This window comes from Mya arenaria, chromosome 7 (assembly GCF_026914265.1).
Source record: "Mya arenaria isolate MELC-2E11 chromosome 7, ASM2691426v1".
In the NCBI taxonomy this organism is placed as follows: Eukaryota; Metazoa; Mollusca; class Bivalvia; order Myida; family Myidae; genus Mya; species Mya arenaria.
Window position 1 is genome coordinate 64,663,999 of NC_069128.1, and position 18,126 is coordinate 64,682,124.

General features: G+C 34.3%; 2 protein-coding genes and 1 pseudogene across 3 annotated transcripts in view; 2 read left to right on the forward strand and 1 right to left on the reverse strand.

Annotated features, from left to right (window-relative positions):
* Positions 1 to 2,453: 2,453 nt before the first annotated feature.
* Positions 2,454 to 7,737, forward strand: LOC128241340 (uncharacterized; annotated as a pseudogene).
* LOC128241865 (sacsin-like) overlaps positions 4,847 to 18,126 on the forward strand; it is a 72,607-nt gene continuing 59,327 nt past the window's right edge. Inside the window, exons 1-2 of one of the 2 annotated variants that reach the window (XM_052958976.1) lie at positions 4,847 to 4,917; positions 17,162 to 17,203. The gene's annotated coding sequence lies outside the window, so the exon portion shown is untranslated. Of the gene's footprint in view, positions 5,006 to 17,161; positions 17,204 to 18,126 lie in introns of both variants that reach the window. The other variant, XM_052958975.1, reaches the window with a different exon arrangement.
* Positions 12,102 to 13,217, reverse strand: LOC128241342 (uncharacterized). Its single transcript, XM_052958270.1, has 3 exons — positions 12,663 to 13,217; positions 12,284 to 12,530; positions 12,102 to 12,109 (listed from the first exon to the last, which is right to left on the reverse strand). Exons 1-3 carry the CDS (start codon positions 13,215 to 13,217, stop codon positions 12,102 to 12,104), a joined length of 810 nt encoding a protein of 269 aa, XP_052814230.1.

The window sequence follows — 18,126 nt, forward strand, 5'->3', positions numbered from 1 at the left end:
AATCCTTTTTATGTAAATAATGTATATAACATTTTAAATTATTATATAATATTTTAACAGTGGCCCTGAAATACTTTTATAAATTTGTTTATACAAAAACACTGAAGTCTAAGCTTTTGTGTGATTTTTGTATTTTTTAGATTTACTTTAAGATCTGAATATGTTATTTATTTCTGAAGTTTGAAATAATTGTTTGGGTATTTACATTCCTGTCTTGTGCTAGCAAATAAGTATTTGTGAATTCATGATTTTATTTGCTAATAAAGTGCGAAACATTTACAAAATCTGTCTTTTTATCTCCCCAAAGGTGAGCATATTCCAAATGCTCTGTCTGACTCCATCCATCCATAACCTAAGACTTTATCAAGTAAGAGGGGGTTCTAAACCAGCACAGATGCTCGGCACATAGAGGTGACAAGTCAGGTGCAACACCCAGGTCCTTATCTCTAAGAGGGGATTCTGAAATGGCACAGATGTTCGGCACATATAGGTGACAAGTCCGATGCAACACACAGGTCCTTATCACTTAGAGGTGCAAAACGCAGGTCCTTATCTCTAATAGGGGAGTCTGAAATGGCACAGATGTTCGGCACAGGGGTGACAAGTCAGGTGCAACACGCAGGTCTTTATCTCTAAGAGGGGAGTCTGAAATGGCACAGTTGTTCGGCACATAGAGGTGACAAGTCAGGTGCAACACGCAATTTCCTTATCTCTAAGAGGTGCAAAACGCAGGTCCTTATCTCTAAGAGGGGATTCTGAAATGACACAGATGTTCGGCACATAGAGGTAACAAGTCGGGTGCAACATGCAGGTCCTTATCTCAGGAAGTGTGGTGAGCGAGTCCCATGTAGTTTGTCATTCCCCAACACTTTAAGTCAACATTCATGGGGTCCTTCATATCCTCACCTTAATAAAATAAGTCAATATCTGATTCTATTTCTCTGCATACTGTGTAGGAATATTTTTATATATACAGTCCAAAGCACCCACGCTACGATTAAAGACGAGATGTTTTAAATGTTATTAAATCTGTGGAAATACTGTAAAACGTAGCGTGCTCGCCGAATGGGTATAACCCGATGGCGAGGGTAAATAAGCTCCCCCCCCCCCCCCCCCCCCCTGTGTTTGGACACAGTCAAGTTAAATGCTTACATCAGTACATTGACTCAGAAAATATAGTGACATTATGCTATCCAGGATACAAAATCAAAGACTTCATGGTCCTGGATGTTGTGTTTGACATGATACAATCGGTGTCGGTAAGTAGTTCAATCACTTATATTCATGTTGTTGTTTTTTGTTTAAGAAGTTTTCAAGTATTAGGCCTTAAACAGAATACGAGCTATTAATGATGACTTTTAACATTGTTATGTTATTCTCGAACATGATGCAAATAAAAATATTACATATAATTGCACAAAACTGGACACAGAAATATTATTATTAGAAATGTGTATAACCAACATTGATACTCAGATATCTTCCTTTTTCTCATGATCTTTCCCTTGATCTGCCATGGTTACATTTGACTGGTGCATAACTGTGGCAGAATAAGGGGTGGGAAATATTTCATTGTTTCATTTATAATCAAGTATGGGAATTTAACACTCATGCAAAATGCCACAATACGAATGGGTGATCGTTCTGTTCTGCTATTTCTAGGTGATGAATATCACAGTTATTTGGAGGGAATGAGCTGAATTTTGACCTTTACAAAATTTAGTGACATTTTACCTAAAATAACCTAAACTATATATTTTTTTCTTCAGATTCATCAAAGGGGTCACTCATACCAACTATGTACTCTATTTAGACAATTCGAGATTTTCTGACTTTGTAAAAGTGCCGTAAATCATAGTTATTTATGCTAGATAGTTGGTTTTTGAAATCATTTAGAACATTTTGGGCTTATGAATTCAACATCTAAATGTGATATATCGATTGGTGCTTTTACGCAATGTTTATGAAACCATTGGGAACACTTGTTACACTGTACTTGATCACCTAAGCAGGCAGGTAAATCACACACACAATAATTTTCTAATGAAATGATTTTTTGTTTTTTTTCCGCCTTCCGCTGATCGTTTTTGTTGTTATTGGGAATTCGGACATCTTTTGATTTTCTAAACAGAATACTAAATGTTCTATGAGCTTTAGTGATTTAAATATTAAGTCAAAACAAGGTTTTTTTTTGGAAATATAAAGATGTAGCGTGTGCAATGGCATATAATCCACAGTCTACTGCATTGTCTTGTTTTTGAACAGTAGGTACGACGACATTAATACAATCTTCCGTAGCTCCATAAATTTGTGATAATTGTATTTTAAGCCCATCTGGGACAATTCTTTCATTCGGCCGGTTGTTTCCTAAGCTGTCGATGAGATATATCTTGTTGTTATGTTCCATGGATGTTACCCAATGGTCTTTGTGTGTATGATGTATATGAACGGAGATGTCCTTGCTTGATGGTTCAAATGAAATGTGAGTAGCCCATATGTTTTTAGATTTATCTAACTGTGGAACCTTTTCCGTTAATTGTAACCCCCCAACTGAGTGTACGAACTGTTTTCGTAAAAGTTTGTTTACTGCTTCCATATGTTGTGAGTGAAGTTTACCGTTATGGTCAGTTATGGTATTCTTATCTTTACTTGTCAGCCTTAGGTTTTCGATCCACATGTTTTTATTAATGTGCAAGTAGTCGTCGCGACGGTCGCTTAAATCGATAAATTCTTCAATTTCGTCTATAATTGAAAGATCAGGCATTTTATGGAATTTATTATCGATTTCGGGGGTGTTAAATTCACATTTCTGTTTATTTTCGCTTTTAGATTGTTTTGGTGTGTTTATGGTTGTTATCAGCGTTTTTATCGGAATTGACTCAGAGAATAGACTTTTACGGCTAATTGATTTCCGTTTACTGTTCTTTCGTGCCGGTTTTATCGCCGATGTTTTTCGGATAATTTAGTTGTTCGCTTTTTAAAATTGAATCTGGTGCTGGATTAATGATGATATCAACATCTCCCTGTCTTCCCTTTTTCGTTCCACACTTTTTACTACCTTTTTGTCTAATATTTCGCCTTAATTTATTTAGATTAAATACTTTTTTATCCTCGGGTATTTCCATACCGATGGACATCATCGCAGCAATGATGTGATAACAACGCGAAGTAGCCGGACATGTACATTGCTCTTCCGGGAAAATGGTCACTGCATATGTACCCATTTAAATGACGCCGACCACTGGTGTAGGAGATAATTAACTTCGGAAGCGACATCATTCCAGTACCCAAGAAAGCCGGACTCGTACACGACACGTTCTGCAGTCTGGGCGTGGAATAGGTTATGCCCCCTCGGTAATATCTCGGAGACAAGGACGAATTTCGTCAGTAACTTTTCATTATCGGGTTTCCTTATGCGTTACATTGGTCAGCTAAGAAATTGGTCAGTAACTTTTCAATACCAAGTTCTCCAATACATTACATTGGTCAGCACTATGCAGTGAACCGTGAAGTTGACTGACCATATAGGAACAGTACAACTTTCCAATATCGGGTTTCCTTATACGTTACATTGGTCAGCTAAGAAATTGGCCAGTAACTTTTCAATACCAAGTTTTCCTATACGTTACATTGGTCAGCACTATGCAGTGAACCGTAAAGTTGACTGACCGTATAGAAACAGTACAACTTTCCAATATCGGGTTTCCTTATACGTTACATTGGTCAGCTAAGAAATTGGTCAGTAACTTTTCAATATCGAGTTTTCCTTTTCGCATAATATGAGTAAATATAATATAATCTTCTTCCTCACTTACCGACTGCTTTGGCACCAACGGATAAAATTCCAAACTTTTATCCAGGAAATCACGCGCTTTAAATCCAGAGTACATGTATGAAAACACGGGACACTTGGTTGAATTGCCTAAGGATTTCGCCTGCGAATGTCCAACAATTAAAGCCATAATGAAACTTTTAGAAAACACAAAGTCCAGCTAAAAAAATATTTCACTATATTAAACTATATGAGCATGCAAATCTAGACAAAATCCTTTTAAATTTACAAATGGAATCACACAAATTACAGAAAAATAATGAAAAATACGGCAATCTTTCGGAATTAATTTTGCAACGACTATGAAAGTGATATTCTCGACCAAGAAAATGAAATATTTACTTATCAAACTTTACTCATTAGCAACAGTTTGCCTATGTTTGCCTTATTATTCACAAAATAACTTAAAACATACAACAGATTAAAGAGAAATAATTTCTTAATTAAAATGATCGATACCGATTTGGAAACACCATTCTTTTGATGTAGTGCTGATAGTTTTTCACAGGTAGTGAAGTTAACATTTAAAGCTACATTAACAATTAAAAATTTTGCTTTCAAATAATTGTACTGTACATCGTTATTAAAACCGTGATATTTTTCACATATTTTCAACAAACCTGTAAAAAATAACTCAATTCATTTCATTGAAATGCACCCCCCCCCCCCAGTTAAAAGTAAAAGAGAATAAGATTTAAAACAATAAAATGATTTCGTAAATAAACATTCAAGCTTATCAACTTACTGTCAATGGACATTTTCATTGACATTTGATACATCAAATCTGGACTGAAAATATTAAGGAGACCAATTTTTGTCGCCTTAATCCAGCGGTCCCCATAATGCCTAAATTAATATATAAATACGGGCACCTTAATATCTGTAGTAGCTGCGCCTCTGCGTTTTATACCCTATAACGCAGCCTGCATACTGTAACGCAGCCTGCGCAAATCGCTGCGTTTTATACCGACCCAACAAAAAAATCTAGTTTCGATTTGCGTTAGGATGTACATGGCCTTTTTCTGAAAATAGACACGTGATATGTGCGTGTTGATAGCAGCTATCGATACTCACTTAAAATTGAGGTACGAGTAAAGCTTTTAAAATACACTACTGTACACAGTATTATTCTGACTGATTTAATACGGATACTTAAATTAACTGGGTTGTTTTGTGAGTATACTAGTTTTAATCAATATTACGCTGCCCTTTTATCGTTTATGTTATTTATATGCTCGATATGAATTACAAATTTCATGCGAATAGCACCTTGTTGCATAATACTTTTATAACAAGATATCGAGACAATGGTGTTCAACTGTTATTACTTGTAATTGTATATAACTTCTGTATGCTATTGTATCAATTAAGTGCAGTGAATGTTGACTTGGTTTCTATAAGGACCAATTTTCTTTTCTCAAGGACCAATTTTCCATGTCATTTTTTTTTATAATATTCGAGGGACTCGCTCATGTTTTGGGAAATGCATTTTTTATGACAAGTGGAGCAAATCATTGTGTACCAGTCAATTGTAACCACGCCCCTCCCCCTCAGGTCTAGGGACCAGCTGGAACAAACTGCTGGTAAAATCCCCGTCAAATGCCCCCGCACCCCGGGGTCATCCCAGGTAAGGCCCATTCCCCGCAATTTTTTGGCGCTGCCATCTGAGAGGTAAAAACACGGCCCATTTCCCCGATATAGACCGTTTGCAACAAAGGGCGATTTTAACCATGACACCGTCACGGCGGCCATCTTCTCCATTCTCCATTACGCAATGATGACTCACATACATCAGGCTGCATACATGTAGTTTCACAAACACATCAACTTGGCCACGGATTACGGCTGTCAAACAAGGAAGTGGATATATCAAAACAAGTCAAAATATCGTACAGCGATACTCTAGATAGAGCCAGTTGTAAGTGCAAGATATGGCGAAAAGCTGAAACTTTTGGCGGTAACCGACCCATACACACTGAAAACATGGTCGCCAGACGTTAAATTACTACCAGCGGTGAAATATCCTGACATTGTTAACTTCCTTGTGTATTTTCCCAGTGAATACACTTTAGATGATCTGAAATGTTACAAGGGCATTGAAGCATACAACCAGTTTATTTGTGGATTGGTATCTGGTATTTCAACAGCAGTGATCGACATGTTGTTAAGGCAAAGGTAAGAACAATGTAATTTCTAATCTCTGACATTGAAGTTAAGTATGTTATATGTGAACATCTAAACGCATGTATTCATTGTAGTTTTGTAAATATAATTTGATTTAGTTGTATATTTGCTTAAAGCTGCACTCTCACAGATTTACCATTTTTACAACTTTTTTATTTTTTATAATTGAAAGGGCAAAATTTTGCGTAAATACCTGCAAACCAAGATATAAGATTGCTGACAAAAAATCAGATCGTAGATTTTCATATTTCCGTTAGAAAATTAATGTTTTATGGCTTAAACCGTTACTAACGGTTAAAGAAAAGTGCATAAAACACCTTTTTTTGAGCTTAAATATAAAACTTAAAACATGCGATCTATTTTTTGTCAGCAGTCTTATATAATTGGTTTCCATGGATTTTCGCAAAAATTGGCTCGTTCCAAGACAAAAAAACTGTCAAAACGTTCAATCTGTGAGTGTGCAGCTTTAAAACAGAAAATGATTGCAAAATACTTAATTTACACCATGGTTAATTGTCATGCATGCCGTGCCGTGCTATATTAAAATATGTATTTTGATTGTTTTTAAACTGTGATAATTAAATGCTTGATTGGGGCATATATTCATGAAAATAATGTACCCAGCATAAAGCTCCTTCCTGTGACCTCCTGCTTGCATATCAATTTATTTACCAATCGAGCTCGGTATGCGGCTGATACACTCATTGCAGGGTACATATTGGTCATGTGTCAAGTGTAATAATTTCATAGGTCTTTACTGAAATTAATGTTTTATTTTCAGGTCCTCCATTCACAGCGGCTTCGTGAAAAGCCTTGAACCCCTGGATCATCGCCGAAGAGAATGGTAAGGTGCTGTCGTCACACTGGGATTGCATGGCAGGATTGGGCGAATCCTGCACACATACTTGCAGTTAATGGGACAATCTAGATAAGAAATTCAAGGACAGTAACACAGGAACCTGCATATTGGCTGTTACCCACTTCATTGTAAGGTGTAAGGTATAATGAAGTACGAAACATTGACTTCAGTGCTGAAGAAGCGATTTAACACTGTGATAATGTCAGTACTGCACATGTTCAGCCATCTGCCAAAAAAACTAAAACGTAACACTCCAGCACCTACTGATAATGAGTTACAATCATTTGTTTTCAAATTTAGCTTCAACAGGTAGAAAACCAGCTCTACTGTCAATTGTGAAGGAACATTCAAATGCATATAAACCAAAGACTGTAACTACAAAGTACCCAAAAATGCTAACTAACCTTCGAGGAAAAGATGCTCAACTTTGCAGAACTTTTAAAAGGTGCAATGACATAAACATTGAAGTGTCCAAAGAAGAAGTGAGCAATGTTGAAAAGGCTACCAAAAAACAATGTGAGGAAAATCTTGGTATGATTTCAGGGCAGGTAGAATGACTGCTTAAAAAATGCAAAATGCATGCCACACTGACCCGTTAAACCCATCACAGAGCCTTATCATGGAGATTTGTTATCCTCAAAGAAACAAATTCTAAAACTTGGCCATAGTACAATTATGACATCATCATGCTGTAAAGCTATTGTTATTAAATGTACAGCCATGCACTTCTTGTTGATTTGAGCAAGGTACCATTGTTTTCTTGCATGTATATCTCATCACATTTGTTTACTTTGTCTTGTAGCATTAATCTGTTTATTTAACATTTATGACATTGAGATAAGAGAATTAAATGTGAAATATGTTGTATGTATTTTATTTTACCTGACTATAACAACAGCTTCGGGCTGGTTGTGCAACTATTGTATTAAACTGCAACTATTGTATGAAACTTGGCACATAACATGATATGATATTTTGGCAGATGATGGCAGAAGGCATGACCGTCTCACTACTTATTTATGTAAGCAGTTACTTCATGGCTCCTGACATTTGTTCAGTAACATAAAATCAACAACATAACCCAAATGAAAGTATTGAATTCTTTTTAATGGCATTAAAGTTCATAACAATAAGCTTTTATGATTATAACATGTATATACATGCCAGACACATAATGTACAACAAAACAATCTTATCACTCATCTATGCATAAACTTCATCCTAAATCAACAACGGACTCGCACAGATTTACTAATGGGCAGAACACATGAGCGATTTTGTCAATAGTTGGAGTATTGTCAGCATCTTTCGTCATCAACAAGTCAATCGGTAATTTTCCATTTAAAATAGTGTACTTTTGTCGCACCAGTCCAATGACACGCTCCACATGAATGCGTACATTTGCTATTTTACGTGTTGTTTCCACATTTAATGGAGAAAGCTGGTTTTACCCCCGAACCTGGTTACAATTGGTTACAATTGACTAGTGCATTATGTGTGTAAAAACTAAGATCATCTTATGTTGAGTGATTTATGATTTTAGTGATTTAGCCTCGCTCAATAATAAAGCGTTTTATATTATATCACTTTAAACGCCGAGGAAATAAGAAAAGAAAAAAACAATAACAACGAAAAACATGCCAGTGCATCACATGTTATCAACATAAGTTATATATTGAATTATTATTCTAGTAAATCATAATTATTAGAAATGTAGTTACATTAGAAAATATTCTACAACTACTTTCCTTTATCTAAAAATTTTGTGTTGTTATAAATGTTCAAAGCCAGTCTAAGGCTATTAATAAACCCTGATACTGTTGGAATGATGTCTTTTCTTTTACAGAGGAAAGTGGATCTTTTGAATTTAAGGAACAATAAGTCTAAACTGAAATTATAATTTCCCGACCCTAGTATAACAAACATACTATATATGGCAATATTCGGATTAATGGAGTACATTCTTTTGTAAAATATGCTGTAACACAGGCTGTATTTTATAACAATCCCAAAAAAGATGAAGCAAAGATTCAACGATAATTTGATTGATTTTAATGTAGATGTTTTCATGATGGATTGAACAGTTGAAAAAATATAAAATTATATTGATGACGACTTATTTCAGAATTTGGAATTGACATTTGGTAAAAATAAAGCATCTGACAAAACGTGAAATCGAGGAAATGAAACAATAACATATTGTCGTGCACCCAGCAACGTCCAGAAGAAAGAGCTCAGTTCAACACTGAGTCTTTTCGTGTCCTCTGGCTTTCCTTCCGCGAAAGTTCACGTAACCCCACCCATCGCCACTGTCGTTTCCACAGAGACGTAATGTTTACTTCCAAAGCAATGACAATGCACTTGCTGATTTGTCCAACACCATATTCCAACATGATTCACCAACTGATTATTAAAAATAACGCTCAACAAGTAAATTGATGAATTTCTCTCCAATTTGAAAACTCGTGATTTAACAAACGCTAGTATCGCGTATCACGCGATATATAATGAGAACTTAATTTGTAGGTGACAATATTTTTGTTGTTTTCTTGTTATGTTAATTTTTCAAAACTCAAGTTGTATATTTCTAGTTGACAGTGAGGGCTCAACGCAATACTGTCGTAACTCCATTTTTCATTATTCTTCAGGAGAAGGAAAAAACTTTCTTAATTGATTTGTGTTGGATATATTTCAAGTATTTGAACATAACAATGCTGTACTGTATGTTAGTTTTAAATAAAAGAAATATATTATCTTACAACTTTGAACACAAGATGAATTTGATGAAAATTTGACTTACTACAGTTTTTCACCTCAAAAGTCAGATTTCATTAAAGTATATATTTATGCAACACTGTCGTAGCTTGATATTATTTCAGTTTGAGAAAATATATTTATGCAACACTAGCACTTTTTGTCTTAGTCATTATCAATGTTGAATATGGTTTATAACTAAAAAGATAATGGACAATTTACGTTTGATAATTGTTAAAAGGTAGTGCTTCACTTTTTGAAATTGCTCATAATTCGAGTTTAATAGAGGTCTAACTTAACACTTAAATAATGGGAAAGGGTCAGGCTGTATAAGCTGTAAAACAATGAAGCTACAATCAGAACATAACTCAACATTACTGTATTAATTTTGAACATTTAATTACTCAACAAGATTTTGTTCATCCTGTGTCTAAAATTTAATATCAACGTTTGTATGTATTAGGGATAAAACGATGATCGTGTATTGTCGAAAGTCGATTATTTGTGTCCGAGGTCGGCGATAATTCATTATTCCATAATCGATTATCGCTAATGTACGGCAAAGGGAAGTAACCGTGTTGTGTATGTACTGATTTTCTTTAAAACGGGAAACGGTACGGACTTATACGAACTTTTAAAAGTAAAAAAAAACATCTTTATTGTAATATCAAATATAAAAAAAATTATCAAGTAAAAATGATTATTTATTCAGCATTTCCCCATGTTATATCTCGCTAGAAAAATATTAAATTCATCTCAACATGATGTCATGATAATTGATAAGTATTTCATGTAAAGGATTGGAACAATATTTAAAATGCTACATGTAAATACATTTTGTACTACATTTTTGTTTCAAATTATGTAATATCTGTTTTAAAGTGATGAAAATGCTGATAATTATGTAAATAAATCATCAGTTTATGGTTAACCCTTTTTTAATAAATATAAAACTACTGTCTGGTATATACTTGTAGTGTGGAAAAATCAAGTTTTTGTTCTCAATTATTTTAAAATTAAGTTATCTCCTAAAAACATTTTACTAAATAATCAATTGTAACCTGGAATGTTTAACAAAACAGCATATAAAACATAACTGATTGTTATATGTTTATTCATTTAAAGACATGTATGTACAAACCAATATAGTTTTGGATATATTTGTAATATATTCACTTGTTCCGTTACGATTATATAATCGATGATTGATCGAAATGGCTCGTCCGATTATTTTCGATGATCGATTATGACTTTGGTCCGATTTTCAATCCCTAGTATGTATGTATGTTTTTATTTATACCTTGCGGTCAAGGATAAACGTGAAAGTGCAAGCACTTATTTCCAACGGGGTCCTTTGTTTTTGCTGAAGGGACAGCATGCGGAAGAGATAGTGGTGGGATACAAGGATGTCCGGGTGCGATACCCTAGCTCATTTTTGAAGAGACCCCTTGGTTCTTTTGCGTGCTCGGTGTAAAGCACCGATACACGGGGTACAACTTTCCTGTGTTAAACCAGTTCTTAGTACACCACTTTTCCAAGCACTACTCTTTAAATGCCGAGCGCCAGGCAAGGGAGCTACTTGTACAAACTTTTAACGTCTTTTGATATGACGTGGCCAGGGATCAAACACACAACCTCCCGTTCCGTAGGCCGGGGCCTTAACCTCTAGGCCACGGAGACAGTTTAAGCTTTAACAAAGCATAAATATATGATTTAAACATAAATTCCAAACAGCTATAATTAACATCATTTCGCAAAGCTTTAAGGCACACTTTCAATTTTATCATTCAATTTTTAATAGTGATCATTTATTTTATATTCTTTACTTTATAACAGTCATTCCCATATAACTGACAAAATTTGGCAATTTTCTTGATAATTTCATCTGACTGCCCAATTAAATTTCATTTAAAAAAAAGGTCAGCAAAAATGATTTTGAAAATATCAGAAAAAAATGACCTTCAAAGGAATCTAATAATGGCAATATTGACCATTGTTTTCAAATATTTGGTTTGTTACCATAAAGGGGTAGTTCTTATTAATATACACAAGTTCACTTGTCCTAATAGCTCTACTCAACTGGTACAAGAACACTTCAGGTCATTGCCAGAAAATATGTTTTAGCCAAAGCAGCATTACACCAAATAAAACAAGAAAAACAAATTAACTATTTTTTTCCGGGTGACTTTGAAAAACTATTTTCAGACTATAACATATGTGGAATGCATGTGTTTCAAGCATCAATACAAAATAATCACGTTTTCCTATTTGCGATGACTACCCTGGACTTTGACACTGCAGTGTCATGCGGGAGTGGGAGGAAAAAGGGCTGGTGGACATCTAGAATGATTTACTTTATGCACAAGCTTAACAAATCTGTTTATTACATTGGTCGGTGTTTGAATTGGGAGTTGCCTTTCATTAGCTAATGAAATTTCACCTTTGTCAACAAGATAAATCAACGGCATATCATCATCTTCCTAAAAAAACACCATCATATTCATCAACATCAGCATCATTGCCATCACCCCAATCAGCATCACAATCATTAACATTACCCACATCAACAGCATTGCCACCGACCACATCAGCATCATAACCATTAACATCTCCCCCATCAACATCATTTCCATCAACCACATCAGCATCATAACCATTAACATCTCCCCCATCAACCACATCATAACCATTAACACCAACCCCATCAACATCATTGCCATCAACGACATCAGCGTCATAACCATTAACATCATTGCCTTCAACCACATCAGCATCATAACCATTAACACCTCCCCCATCAACCACATCATAACCATTAACACCAACATCATTGCCATCAACGACATCAGCATCGTAACCATTAACACCACTACCATCATCATCATCATCGTTGCCATCAAACTCATCAACAACATTGCCATCAACCACATCAGCATCATAACCATTAACACCTCCCCTATCAACATCATTTCCATCAATCACATAAGCATCATAACCATTAACACCTCCCCCATCAACAGCATTGCCATCAACCACATCAGCGTAATAACCATTAACACCTCCACCATCAACAGAATTGCCATCAACCACATCCGCATCATAACAATAAACACCTCCCTCGTCAACATCATTGACATGAACCACATCATCATCATTACCATTAACATCTCCCCCATCAACATAATTGCCATCAACCGCATCATCATCATAACCATTAACATCAACCCCATCAACAGCAGGTCCATCATCAGCAGCATAACAATTACCACCTCCCCTATCAATGTCATTGCCATCAACCCCATCAACAGCATTCCCACCAACATTATTCCCATCAATAACATTACTATCCATACCACTTCCTTCAACATCACAACTCTCAACATCACCCCAATCAACATCATAACTATCAACATCATAACCATCAACATCAGCTCCCTCAATATCATGCCCATCAATGCTGTCATACATGATGTGAACTGTAACATCATCATTGTACCAGCTCTCGCAAACATTTACATTATTTTCACAAGCATCTCTAATCGAATCAAATGTTTGAAAGAATTCTGAACTGTTATTTAAGTCTGTCATTGCCTCATTTAGAAACAAATCATCTAAAATGTAGCTGTCTGTGTCCTCATCATCTATAAAACCTCATTCTTCACTGCTGACGTCAGATACATCTGACACTTCCTGAGCCATGCCTTAGCAAACATGCTTATTAGCTAAATATGGTTTGCAAGTGATTTCTCCCTCCCTCCCTCATATCACTAAACCCCGACCAATCTGAATCAGTATCTTCTTCAGTATTCATTTCATTTTGACTTTGAGTACTTCAAACGGTATATTTCTACTTGTCCCAGGCTCAAGAGACTCGGCTAACTGGTCAATAAACTATGTCATGCTCTCAATATCTTCATGGCCCATCAGGACAGCTGACCCATCACATACTGGCATTCCTTTATTGGACCTACTATGGGGATAAAAAAGGAAGATGCTTTGTCTGCTTTTTATGATTTCGATGTGTATGCCGAACTGGAACACCCATGGTGAATATGCATTGGGAAAAATGTATTTCTAATGTATCTGCTAGGGCATCTTGAAGAGTCAATAATGGAACTTCTGGTACTTTTTCTACCTAAAGTTCCATGCAGTTACTGTTCCTTTACAGTGTTAACAAAGTCCAGCACATCAGGAATGTTGACCAGTATAGCCTTTTCAAATTGACATCCCTATAAAGTTTGTCACCCCTAATTAAAATTTCATCCATCGTTATCTCATTCCAGTCAATTGGTTGAATTGTATAGGATGTTACTAATGCACACACCAGATTTGCTACACATTGTCTCCCTCTGCCACAAAACACTTTGCTTCCTTGATGCCTTGGAGCATGATGTGAAATCTAAAGATTGATAATAAACATGACAAAAACTTATTTGAATTAGCATTTTTTGATTCCCAACCATTTTTACTTATCAAGTTCAGGGAGCAAAAATTCTTATCCAAATCACAATATTTTCCCTTAAGTAATTTATTTCTACAAATATTATATTTCCAATACCACATTAAAGATGCAAGCTATTAACTACTATGATATAGAAGTATTAGTAAGACTCATTTATTTATCTAAATGCTACCATACATATCCTATAAGTTTGATAAGTAAGTTATGGAAAAAGTCAGTTTTATTAGGATATTTTCCAGAAAAAAATAAAATATTTTTCCTACCTACCGACCCACCTGTAAAATTTAGGGTCGGTAAAGGCCAACCAAACAATTTTTTAAGTTAGGCCTAAGACTTCGTTCACTTAAAATGCTACTGCAATAACTTAAATCGCCTCAGAATATCAAATATTAAGGTAATCATTTAATTTCTTTAAAGCACAAGTTACAAAACATAACTAGGATACGGAATAATTGATATTAAAACACACTATAAAACTGTTATCTTCAGATGTGGCGCAAATAAATCTTCAAATTTCTTTGGATTTCATAATTTTTAAATTGTACATGTATATGTTTACTGTTGCTGTACTCTTTTCTGAGAAAAGTGACATCACAGCACTATAACATCATTAGTATGACATCATTTTGTTGAAATTCATTGAGTTACTACAGTGTTGCATATTTTTTAAATCAAACTTTGCATAGTTTTCAGTGCAACACTATATGTAACTCAAGTTACGACAGTGTTGCATAAATGAAAATAGTCAAATTAAGATAAGACTTTTGGACAACTTTTCATTTAAATAAGTACTTAAAACTTAATATTTTTTCAAAAATATTTTTATGACAGATGGAAAACTGTTAAAGCATGTGAAAAATGCAAAAACATCATTTTGTGAAAAAAATGGAGTTACGACACTATTGTGTTGAGCCCTACAGTTATACGATATACTTGACCTTGAAAATATAGAAAATAAACATAAAAATAAGGAACTATTTTATCTGCGCATTCATTGTTGTACAAAATTAGGTTACGATAGCTGTTCTAATTTACCCACCGTTGAGAACAACGAGAGAAAGAAAAAATAGAAAATGCTCTTGAATAATCTATTTATTTTAGTCCTTCGGACTCCACCCATTTTAAACAGCCCCATTGCATACCATACCCAAATAAAATGCAACATGTCGAATTTTAATCCTTAATTGGTATTTCATATAGCAATATTCACTTATGTTGACTAGTTAGTTAGTTATATCAGTGTTTTTAATAAATGTTTTGTATAGAAATCTATTAAGGTCGTGCTTTATTAAAATAGTGTAACATGCGAGCCAAACAAACACCAGCAGATCCCTTCAGGGAAAAGCATGCTCGACACTGAAGGGGTCCACTGGTCTTTATATACACTAACTTCTCTATTCTCACAGATACCGGGTTTTGCTAATTTGCATATTACCAACCAAGTTTACATACGTATTACGAGCGTACTTCCGTTTTATACGGAATGTGATTATGAACGCACATCCGCCGCCTACAGCGGACCGTTACACTATGAACGCACATCCGCCGCCTACAGCGGACCGTTACACTATGAACGCACATCCACCGCCTACAGCGGACCGTTACAATAGGATATAAATAACAATTTATTATGGATTACTACAAAAAGCAAAATCAATGTCTCTTAAGACATTGATCTTTTTCTTTATATATGAAGCTTTTGCAGATTTTAGTCCATTAAAATGTAAAAAAACATATTTTTTTGCCAACCATCAGTTCTAAAGCACTCAGACCATAAATTTTACCGTTAAAATCAAATAAGTCTTTTACATAGTGTAATCCCTTAATAAATAAGGTATTTATAAATACATAATTTCTATTTTTAAAGTAATGGTTATAGAATAAAGGCATATGCAAATATATATATATATATATATATATATATATATATATATATATATATATATATATATATATATATATATATATATATATATATATATATATATAAAGCATATATATGCATTGATTACATCTTTCCAAAATATATTTGACAATTTGGGGCAAATATGTTCACAAAACATTTTGCCACACTTAAACATCTTAACCACATCAAATAAGCTAGCCATCACTTTGAAACATTTACTATCACAATATAGTTTTTAAGCCATTTTATCTTTAAACTAAACATCTTTTAAACTTGCAACATCTATACATATGTATCATATGTTTACTTCAGTTAAGTGTTTTACAAATACAGTACATTTTATTTAAGGTTTTCCATCCCAAACAAACTCAGATAATAAATCATTGAGTTGTTTCATAAAAGCATTTGATGGATTGGGTAGACTAATAAATAAATGTGTAAATAGTGTTATAAAACAAGACTTTACGATAGTTAGTCTCCCTATAGGTGTTAGTTTTCTTCTTTTCCAATATCTTATGCTATTCTTTACTTTTAACAGTTTCTCATCAAAATTTAGTTCACACATTTCATTAAGATGTACATCAAAATGTACACCAGGTAATTTAAATCTTGTATCACCCCGTGACAAATTAAATTTTTTAATGGAGCTGGCAGAATATTTTAGTGTTCCAATCCAAACTAACTTTGTTTTATCAAAATTTACTTTTAGACCTGATAACTGCGATCAATATAACTCCTCTATGGCAATTTTCACTGTTTTCTCTGAACCATCTATTTTTTCTTGGCTGTTCCGCCGTGGGTTCGCTTCCATCTGAAACCAGGTTTTTTATACTTTACATTGTAATACTTCTTGAATTTCGGTATCAAAAAGTAAAATAATTAAAAAGTTAGTGTTTTAAGATACATTTCCGTAAAAAAAGAAATTCGGTCCAAATACATGAGCGAGTCCCTTTAAATGTTTTATTGATCAAATAAAATTATTCCAACCAATTCATAAAAAACTGATAACACCAATTCAACGCATTAGTGTATTTCAAGACATAGCATTTTGAAAAAGTAAACATAATTAAAAACTTTCTAAAACATTTTTTTAAGACAATCATGTATTACGAGTGTCACTTTAAGTTGTGTCTTATGCCATTACACTTGTTCACATTATTTCAGGTTCTACCGTCTGAGGCAGTAGTAAAAGAGGCATCACAAAGGGTAAGGCTTTACATAAACATACCTACCATGTAGGAATACACTATCAAATTTCTTTGCTATATATATAACGTGCTCGAAAAAGCAATCCGGGTATGTTAAACTTAAAAAGGCTCAATACTTCCAGGTTCAAAAATGTTTAAAGAGAAATGTTTTATGGTTGATAAAATACTTCATAACCTGTTCCATGATTATATCTCATTAATTAGCTATATGTAAAAATTGTTTGGAATTTTAACATCAAAAGAACAAATTCCGTTGTCAATATTTGTAATTTGGTACAAATGAAGTTCAATGCAACCTTGATTGGTGACATTATTTTGTACTATATTCAGCCACATGTGTCTAATACCTTCTGGTTAATAAATGTTTTGGTCTGTTCTTTGTACTACATTATGCAGCAACTCAACCTAAAACCCCAAACCTACCTTCCTACCATGTAGATTGAACTCGGCATGGCCTACTGAACACTATAAATATACTTAAGGGATACTTAAAGTTGTAACTGACATCCTACGAATAGTGGTGGAGTGGTTTTGTACCGTAAACTCGTACTAATTTCAAACACACCCGTTTATTGATACGAATAATATTTTACTTAATTTAACAAAGACAATCTCCTGTTTAATTTCTCAGCTCACAAATGCATCACAACATGTAGGAAATGATACATTTATTTTGCTCAGGATAAAACCCAACGGAGGTATACCGGTACATCTTTTTGAGATGTTAAGTATCTCCCGAGCATGTTTGCTCATATTATACATTCTTTAAGTATATTAAAACACAATTGAAGCCCAGTGGCCAAACATTTAACAATAATCCCGTTTAGGGGCACAATGCTAAGACATAACAGACACTCTTCGAGATTGTTTTATTAGTTTGAAACTGGGTAGCATGATGTCAAAATCTAGGTTATTAGGTCA

Bases quoted from the DNA above. Each gene is read 5' to 3' on its own strand.
- LOC128241342 (XM_052958270.1), bottom strand. From the start codon at position 13,217: ATGACAGACTTAAATAACAGTTCAGAATTCTTTCAAACATTTGATTCG. The intron at 12,531-12,662 runs GTTGATGGCAAT...GTTGTTGATGAG, and splicing joins ATGGTTATTACGCTGATGTG to TTTGATGGCAACGATGATGA.